This window comes from Crocodylus porosus, unplaced genomic scaffold, assembly GCF_001723895.1.
Source record: "Crocodylus porosus isolate Cpor-Errol unplaced genomic scaffold, CroPor_comp1, whole genome shotgun sequence".
NCBI classification, from domain to species: Eukaryota; Metazoa; Chordata; order Crocodylia; family Crocodylidae; genus Crocodylus; species Crocodylus porosus.
In genome coordinates this window covers 2,706,674-2,716,870 of record NW_017728911.1, presented here as the reverse complement: position 1 = coordinate 2,716,870, position 10,197 = coordinate 2,706,674, and the positions used below count along the sequence as shown (strand labels likewise).

Genomic DNA, 10,197 nt, shown 5'->3' with positions numbered 1-10,197 from the left:
TCTGGCAGCAACTCCCCAGAACTCCTAAAGCAGCCCCATCCTGTCCACCTGGCTGTGCACCCTGCCCAGGTGGGCCCCAGACTCCATGGAGACCCCAGGATCGCAGGGCAGCAACAGCACAAGGCTGGAGGCTGGGGCAGAGCCACGATCCACTCACCACATACCCCTGTCATAGAACCAGTGCCTGTAGCAGGGGCATGCAGGAAGAGGATCATGGCTCTGCTTCATGCTCAGCCAGGATGGGGCTGGGCCCAGGGGAGCTGCCTCTGGGAGTGGGACAGACAGGCAGGCAGGACCAGGCCTGGAATCACAGGACGGTGACAGCACAGGGCTGCGGCCCCATAATGCCAGCCCCGGCCCTGCCTGTCCCACTCCCAGATGCTACTTCCCCGGATCCTAGCCCTGGCCAAACATGGAGCAGAGCCGTAATCCTCTGTCCATAAACCTCTGTGACAAGGGCCGGTTTTGAGGGCTGTGGCGTGCACAGAGATTACAGCTCCGACATGGGACCCTGCCCCGTGCTGTCACCACCACCCCGCGATCCTGGGATCTCCATGGAGTCTGGCTGGGACCCTCTCAGGCAGGGCACACAGCCAGGTGGACAGGATGGGCTGATGGGCAGGGAGTTGTGCCTGGGATCACGGGGCAGTGACAGCGTGGGACCAGGACCTAGGGCAAAGCTGTGATCTGCTCCCCACACGCTCCTGCCCTCAGAACCTATGCCCATTTCACAAGCCACCACTATGTTCAGCTGGAGCCTTTTTATTTTAAATTAATGCTTTCATTAGAATTTAAATAGTGCGGAAGCATTTCAACTGGAACTGCATTTTTTTTGGTCTTTCAAAGGCCATCTTTTTTAAAAGTTAAGCCTAACTTGATTAAAAGCATGACCAATGTAATCCAGAAGATTTAAAGGGCAACTTCTACAAAACTAAATAAAACTAAATAATGTTAAGGAACACTAGAAGTTTTCCCTTGTCCCCCACCTCTCCCCAACAGAAAACAAGACTACCTTAAGAGTTTGTTCCTTCGTTGTCATGAGTCAAGCACCTAGTACGAGGAACTAGTTGAGGCTGCAGCTAAATCTAACGTCATTGAAGCATTTAGTATTAAAACTGCAGAATTAAAAAAATTAGCATCCGATTCATATAGGAAGTTTACTCCAAATGAAAACTGCTGCTATTTTTCTGTTCAGTGGGAAAAAGTAGGACCTCTAGCAGTACATCAATGGACCTAAAATGGAAAACCCAGCCTGACTTTCAGAGCCCAGCCTAAGTTTATATAGCTGCCAGCCAACACTGGAGATTCCAGCTTACAATTTTATTTTAATTTTTTAAGTTAAATCATTAAGAATGCAGAATCCCACACTGCAATTTTCACAAACTTTACGAGCTGCACTGAATTAATAATTGTGACAAAGCATATTCCATTTTATTATCAAAGAGTGATGTAAGGCAACTGTCTGCTTCACAATATTTCCATGTTCCACAAGTGAACAAAGTTTAACTCAGAATGGCCCAGAAAGCTCTGAACAATGGCCTAGCTCTGTGCTGAGGGACGGTTTAGGGCAGCAAAGCCAACACTTCTGGGAGGTACGTCACATATTAAAGCCCCATGCCCTCCCCAGGTGCAACTCTTAACCCCCTTCCCTTGTCCAATCTGCTGCTCTGTTTTCTGCTCCCTGCCCACCTCCTCCCTGATCTGTGCGCCACACACACAGGCTGCCCATGCCACTTGAGGCACTTGTGCTGCAGCTTGGTCACCTCTGGTTTAGGGTTTTGAAAGTGGTAGGTGGTATCTAGTATCTTTCATTACAGTCCAGCTAGTCTTAAGAAATAGAAAGATTTGATAAAAGGCAAAATGAGGAGCATAGGTGAGGTCTTCAGCTTTTGATGTCATCAGGCTAGTCACACACAAGGTATCATTTGGAAGATCTTGAACCTTAAGGGCCGCTTGTACATGTGATAGGGGATTAGTTCCCTAAACTGAAGTGGTGGGTTTTTAATTGTGACAATTAAAAAAACCTCACCGTTTTAATTTAGGGGCTTCAGTCACTGTTATGGCGAGGGGCCCGTTTCTTTCTCTTTTTTTTGGTGGAGCCTGCCTGCAGCCAGGGAATAAGCTGCCAATGGGCCCTGTGCTGCAGGGGAGCCCTGGGCCTTCCCTGCACAGCAGCGGTGCCCCCCAGGGCCATCTGGGTGGGCTGCTGCAAGTCAGGTGCTGGCTTTGAGCTGGAGTAGCACCTGACTCAATATCAGCCTGCCTGGGCAGTCCTAGTGGGCACTGCCACGGTGGAGGAAGGACCAGGGCTCCGCCACAGCTCAGATGCTGTCAGCAGCTCCCCCTGGCTGCGCGTAGGCTCTGCTGGGGAAAAAAAAGAAAGGATTGGGCCCCTTGCTACTTTTTTCTTTCCCCACGCTGGGGCTTCTAGCACCCTGTGCACCGTCTCCGCTGCCTTCCTGCCTCCTGGGGCTACCCAGGAATGGGCTGGCTTGCCCCTGGGGCAGTGCAGAAAGGCAGCTGGGGAGCAGCTGGGTGCACTAGTGACACATAGGGGGTGCACGTGCAACTGGCTGCGCTTGTTGCTTAAGTGATGGGCGGGAGGGCAGGTGGGAGTGCTGGTGCCCCCCTGCAAACCATGGCTGATCTCTGCAGCTGCTCCCAGAAGCAGCCACAGCCACTCCTGGAAGCAGCTGCAGCGATTGGCTGTGAAGGAACTCCGGGCAACGAGATCTGTCATGGGGGGGACCTCCCCATCCCAAGCAGTGACACTGGTCACGGGGGGTATAAGGGAAGGAGATTGACCTGCCCCCCTTGACTAAGGCAGTACCAGTTGCCGATGGCTGGGTGTGCTGGTGGCCATAGAAGGTGATGGGGACAGTGCACAGGGTGCTAAAAGTCTGCCAAGCCTAAGCGTCCCAAAGCCCACCCAGGCTTCCAGCACTCCATGCACCATCCCTGCCACCTTCTCTGGCCATCAGCATACCCAGCTGCCCTCCCACCTCCTTCCTCCCCATGCTGCCTCAGGGACAAGCTGGGTGTGGTGACAGTCAAAGGAGGCAACAGGGACTGTGTACAGGGCACAGGAAGCCCAGGAGGGCTCAAGGATGGATGTATCACTGCAATTTATTAGGTAGCAAACTAAAATACATCAGGATGCATTTTAGTTTGCTATGTAACAAAGTCATTTCCATCAAAATATGCCGCCACATATGTACAGCATGACAAAATTAAATTGCAATAACCTGCCGCGCATGTAACATTGGTGCAACTAACCACTATAAAAAGGGCAATGAAACTGCTAAAAAGGGCAATCTCCCCACGTATACAAGTGCCCAAAAAGTCTACATCCATCTCCCTGGAAGAGACAACTGGAGAGGGTGTCACAGATGTGGCTTTTCCCATCCATGACATACATGGAAGTGATGGATGATGATTCATCTGCAAGCATTTTCTTTCTTCTTTTTAAGAGGTATGAACTCATTCTGTATATGCTATTTTCCTGTCAGAAGCTGAGTTCACTGATTAAGATACTAATTCAGCACCAATATCCAACCACAATGACAGCATGAGTCAAAAGTTCAAGAGGCTGGAATAAGGAGAGAAGGGAAGGATAGACCTTGTGCAAGTCTCTGAACAAAAGTGTATATATAAACATGAGACATCAAAACTTTCCTGCTAGGCCTAATATTACCTTCTACACAAGCCTCAGTTCTCCAGCAAATGCTTTTTGAACACCACATTTTGCTTACAGACATATCTGGAAGACAGTGAATGCTTAGTCACTGGATAGGATGTTCTTTGGCTGGAGATGTCTTGACATTATGCCTTCACATAATCTGCTGAAACATTTCATATCATTCAAACAAACTCCTGATGTGATTTACATTCTGCATCATGGCATGCAATTAAAGAGCTAAAAAAGTGTTGCACAGATATAAAATTAGCCCGTTCAATATAAGATATGAATGACAATCACGGAATATCCTAAGGGATAGGGAGGGCTCTTCATATGCTAAGAGGCAAAATAATTTTCAACCATGTCACTGATTCTGATTGTAACTAAAAATATTTTATAATTACTGATGTCAACAGGATGTGGAAGTGCTAAGCACTATAAAAAAAGGACAGACCCCTTATTTAAGGTGCTTTATTTCATTTCAAGCTGTAAGGCTAGTTCTTTTAAACTTTACCTGTTTATGCTAATTTATAAAGGAAAAACATTGTCTTCTTTGAGCTCACCACCCCTGTACAAGGATGTGTAAATGGACAATGTATGGAGAATTCCAAGATTTAAAATGGTATCTGAAAGGGTTATTTTCTTAAAGAAACATTTAATACAAATCAACAAAATGCAAATTGCATTTGCTCTCCTTGGACAACAAACATTAGTTTCATTTTCTCTCATCTTCACCAGCACAATGTTCTATTAGGACTTGCTGGAAAACAAACAAAGGTAAGACAAGACAACAGTTTTTATTTATTAACCAAATCCTAAACCCCTAGATTTACTAGCTGGCTACATTTTCTAAAACAGAAACTTGTTATGGGAGATGCACTTTGGAGCTGGCTCCTGGCTTTGTTTTCAACTCTGCCACAATGCTTCAGAGCCTGACTGCTCAAAGGATCCTATCTTCTCCTTCATATTGTATATTGCTGTTGCTGTGTGGGTACAGAAGTGTTCACACCACGACCTTGGCATAAAAAGAATCTGCCAGGTTGTTCTCTATGAAGAATCATCTTAAAAAAAAACCCTTCTTCTCTAGACTTCCACTCCTTAGCTTGATAAAACAGAGCTTTAGTACAATGATGCCGAACTAGCGCAAATGCTTTTCCAGGGAGACAAGGTTGAGCACCTGGGAGAAATTGGCTTAGCAGGAAATATTGCTGACATCTTGTTGATATTGAGCAAAGACACTAAATGCCAATGGCTAGTTGTTATGCATCTTGTTTATAGGTGTCATTCTGAAGTTTTGTACAAATCCTTGAGTTTGTAAAATCCTCTTAAAATTAATGACTAAAAAAGTCACAGTGTTCCTTTTGTCTCACCCGTGGCCTTCCATTTGCAAACTGATGCTACTGGCCTTATAGTCCAGTAAGTAAAACTAGGTGAGAAAGCCACAAGGCAATTTTAAACGAGTGCTGGTGCTCCAAAGAATACCTAGAATACAATAAAAATCTTTTCCATAATTTCAACCTAAACTCAGAAACCTATGCAGTTACATTGAGACAAAAAACCTCAACATCAAATTTCAGAGGTGACTAAAGCTTTAGCTATACACCTTAGCTTCACTCCCTTACCACTGACCTATTATATATACACACACACACACGTATATACAAATTTACAGCTACTGAAAGGCCTGCTGCCCTGGAAAAAAGCTGTATCAGGACTCCTGAACTGTAAAAACCACTGAAGGAGGGAAAAAACAAACAAACCACAACCTAAAGACCTTCTTCTATACTGATGGAACATAGATCCCATAATATGGCTTGTGTGTCATACAAGACCCTGACTCAGCCCACTATATGGGTTGGACATCTGCTAACATTACCTCTCCCATCTATCCCAAGAGAGACTACATGTCCCCACCATATACCAAGCTACTTTCATACATCTAGTAATACACTAAGGAGCATCCTACCACCTTACGTTCCTGAACAACCTTAAAACGCAAACCGGAGACTCCGCTATAACCAGCAGATACTGGAAAAAGTGAGCCTATAGGATACCACAGCATTGTATATATACACACACACCACTAAAAAGTTGCATTTTTTCAGGATAGATGTCTAATTTTATGACCAACCCAGCTATTGGCTTAGTAACAGGACAAATGTGTCACTAACCAAATTGCTCAAATTTGAACTTAGATAAACAGCAGCAGCAAAATAACTTAGGAAAGTCTTACTGCACCATAGACCATACAACAGGGGTGGGAAAAATGGTGGATCCAGCTGGCCTCCATTTCCTAGCAGCCCCTGCCCACATTGGTTTCCATGGAGACCCCAGCAGCAGCAGCAGGGGGCTAGGGTTTCCATGGAGACTGGCCCCATCAATGCTGGCAAGGTGTGCAGCTGCACAGGAAGATGTATCGGGACTGCTCTCTCACAGCGGTGGCAACGTGCAAGCAGCAGATTGCAGTTCTGCCCTGGCTCTAGGCTACATTCTCACCACAAGATCCTGGCCCTGGAGCAGCTCCCCACGAAGCCATGCACCCTGCCAGCACTGCTGCAGCCCATCTCCATGGAAACCCTGAACCTGCACTGTCATAGGCCTGCCGCTGCTGGGTTCTCCATGGAAACCAGCTGCAGTGACGCAGGCAGGGGCTGCTGGGAAGTGGAGTCGGCTGTGGGTCCAACTCGGCATAGGCCAGACTTTGCCTGCCTCTGCCATACGAAGATATTTATTTCCATACACAAATGACCTCGTACTAGGCACATGGTTTTGAGCTTGAAGTTAAAGGAGGGATATAGCAGCTAAATCTCTGGCCAAGAATAACTCAGGATTCAAGTTGCAACTCCTTCCCGTAAAAAGCGAATAATTTAAAAAAAAAAAAAATCAATAGAAAGAAGTCTGGCACATACACCACTGCCCTGTATCAGTCAAGAGGAGTAAAATCTTAACCCAATTAATGAATGTTTCTAGCCACCTCAAAACAATCATCAGAGACACAATGACTAACAGACCTCCACAAGGCACCCAACCCTGAAGATCAAATATTTGCAGGAACTTAGTAACATGTTCATTCCTGTTTCTATTGAGAACAGGTAGAAAAATTCCTAAGCCATACATGTACTGGTAAAACTGAAAGGGATTTGAGGGATGGGAAAAGACAGCCAACACAGGCACCTTCTCTTTGAAAGGGGTTTTTTGAAGTGATAAAATTAAGTTTTGTAACCTAATATGCGAAATAAAAAAATGTCACAACAAGGAGTGACCTTTCAGTAGTTGGTACATGCTGCTACGCAAACTGTTGTGACATCCATAGCTTATCCAAAAGGTTCTCTTTATATACTAAGCATTAGGGCTGTGCGAAGCTTCAGTCCCTGATTTGATTCGGCAGAGATTCATCCTGTGTGGTGCTCCATCCGCCCAGCACTGCAGCGTTCACAAACTGTGCTGGTACCTCGAGGTATGTAGAAAAATATTTAAAGTTGTGTCTGTGGTCAAATTGCTGATTCTCCGAATCAGCATCAAATCTTCAGATTTGGCTGAACCTAAATCAGGGACAGTGATCCGAATCAACTAATCAAATCACTGTCCCCGATTCAGGCCAAATCTGAATTGAATAGGGCCCATTTCACACACCCCTACTAAGCATTCATATAATTCATTAGCACATCAAGCCAGTAATCATCACACTTGTGGGTTTTAATAGAAATGTGTCCATTATCGAAGAGGCATCTGCTTACCTTTCCATCAGTTTCTCTTTATCCCAGTTGAAATGGCTAAGAAGTATTCTGGTGATAGTTGCTGGATTCTAGAGACAGAAAATAATGAACACCAGTTAATGCAACAATACATACCCTAACCCAGTCCTCTGATGACCTGGGACCAAAATAAGACTGTGAATAAGCACAGGAAGACCAGCAAAACTAACTGTTTGACAATCCCCATTCCGCATTCTTTAAGGACGCTTGAAAGTAAAACGTGATGGTTTTAAACATTCAATCACAAGTAGTAAAATACAGATAAAATGAGAAGGGCAGATCTGTAGACTTAATGAGCCACCACAGCAGCCAACTTCATGACATCTAGCATTTAAAATAAAAGACAAGTCTTTTGTAAAATTAGGTCAAACTGGCTTTGAAAGCAACACTTGTACCCGGAACGAAAACTGAACGAGGAAACAAAAGGCCACAACAAACAACCCTGTGCCTATCTAAAGAAATAGATGTAGCGCAACACAAAAGAGATCGAAGTCAGGATGTTCTCTAACTTAGGACCTGGAGGAAATGGCAAATGGTATCCTCAGCACCTGTCTGTGCCAAACGCTTCATGAGCAACTCGGCCAAAGGCTGAAAGCTGTCACTTAAAGGTGGGAGTTTCCTATCTGTTCCAATATATTCGGCTTGTAAACTTTTCTGGCCAAGGACAGTTTAGCTTGGTATACTACATAACCATTGTACAGTAAGGAGTTCAGCCAAGGCACTGAAGTGATAATAAAATACAAGTGACAGAAAATACTCTGGGTGCACCGACAGATTTGTTGGGCTGATACCAACGGCTGATTTTTAGCAAGCCATATCAGCTGATACCAATCAGATTCTGATATGCAGCCAGGCAGTGTGGAGAGTGGCGACCAGCTGATAAGTCTGGTGTGGAGAAAGGGAAGGGGTAGGGACAGGCACTGCACAGCTGGGCCAGAGGGCAGAACAGAGCCATGAGTGGCTGGTTTAGGGGATGCGGGGGTGCAGCTCCTGCTGCTATGTGCGCCCTGGGAGGGCATGGGGGGAGTGCCCTCAGACAGGATCTGTGTGCAGGGTGAGGGCGAGCTGGGGCAGCAGGCTAGGGCAGCACTGAGCTCTTCCCAGTGGGGGGGCTGGACCAGACTGCACTCTGGGCAGGCTGATCTGATATGGTGCTCCTCTAGAAAATACTAAAAATTGAGAGGAGCTACAAACCATTGAGAAAAAGTCCCAAATAAGTTGGAAAGGTTAGTGATAAAGGCCTGACAGAAATTAGTTTTTGCTTGTTCATGTTTACTCAGGAGGAAAGTTTGTATACCAAGGTCCAAGGCTGGTCACGTGGGAAGGGAAGTATAATGAAATGCTTAGTCCCTTCAGCAATAGCCAAGATATGCTTTCAGGTACTCGGGCTCCCGGACAGCAGGTCAGCCTCTGTCCTCAGTGTGCACATGCCTGGCAAAAGCAGCAGGCACTGCAGGAATGCACACACTTATTTGGCTAGACTTGACACCCACACCCAAGTTTGTATCTTGGGGTGACAGCCAAAAGGAAAGGATGTAGAACAGGGCTCCTCCTTCATGTAACTTTGACAGGACAATGGTTTTCAATGGGCACTAATTTAAAGCTGGAACGTAAGGTGCCTCAGCTATTTTTTCCTGAGTCCTTTGAGTTAAGGCTTTGTACGACACACTGCTTTTGCCTCAAGCTCCCTCTGATGAAGACCCCAGGTAACAGCAGGATGCCACAATTCTGCTACAGCCATGCAGGTCACATAACTAGACAGCGAGGCAACACCACAAGCACAGGCCTAGTAACAGCAGCTCCTCAGCAGCATCTTGCTGAAGGGTCTGCCTCCTTAAAGGATTGGGAAGGCTTTCCTTTCGACTCAATTTGGCTAAGTAAAAACTAATCATTCTAACGACCTTTCTAGGTCATTTCATATTTTAGTTCCTAGCTGTGTCTGCATACCTGCCTGGCTTCATTTATTGTAATTTTTATTTGTAATACAGTATTACCCACCCACAGTGGGTAACCGTGTTATTGAATCATTGCATCTTTCTGACTTTGGTTTAAATGCGAGAGAAAATGGCTATCTCAATACCCAAATACATTCCGCCTCCAGCCTACCCGGAGTACAAGTGGCAATTCCAATACCTACAATCACTAAAAGCTTTTATTTCAGAAATATCATTCCCCTCCATTTCAGCAAACTATATCAGATAAATGCCCTACAATGGGTCTCTCCAGCTAGTCACCAACTCAGTATCCTCACATTTTAAAATAATAATAATGAAGTGCAGTGATTTAGACCAGGGCCAGCCCAAGAAAACTAAATGCATCTCAAACAAGAAAGCACGTAGCTCTTCACAAACGTAAGCCTGAAGTATTTCCTAATATGCCCCCCCCAAAAAAACAAAACAATAAACTGCCCCTATGATTTGCAAAAAGGATGTAAAAGGAAGAAACATTCTCTTAAATTACTTTTTCCTACTGAAAAAGGATGTTCTTAATTACCTTGAAATTCCCCAACTATCCACTGCAGCTTTTTGTTTGGCCTGACTGAAATTATTTCTGGAAGTACTGTTAAAGCACTTGAGATCAACAGGCCACAGAGTTAGCAATCAAAGTTATGACATCTGTGGAGCACAGCAAACAGGGGAAGGTAGGATAGCTTTATGGGTCCAGAAGCAGGAGATGCCTGCCTTTTGTGACAGCTCTTATGCCATGTCAAAAGAATGAACAAGTTTGTTGCAATTTTTAGTCAAATGTTTGGAATACAAACAG

The 10,197-nt window shown here is 45.3% G+C and overlaps 1 protein-coding gene across 2 annotated transcripts in view; it reads right to left on the bottom strand.

The window, feature by feature from the left end:
- ARIH1 (ariadne RBR E3 ubiquitin protein ligase 1) overlaps positions 1–7,512 on the bottom strand; it is a 53,736-nt gene extending 46,224 nt beyond the window's left edge. For both annotated transcript variants that reach the window (XM_019533290.1, XM_019533291.1), the window contains exon 1: positions 7,417–7,512. In XM_019533290.1, coding sequence (XP_019388835.1) covers positions 7,417–7,424 — 8 coding nt within the window. In that variant the 5' untranslated portion in view covers positions 7,425–7,512. The remainder of the gene's footprint in view (positions 1–7,416) is intronic.
- Positions 7,513–10,197: the final 2,685 nt, after the last annotated feature.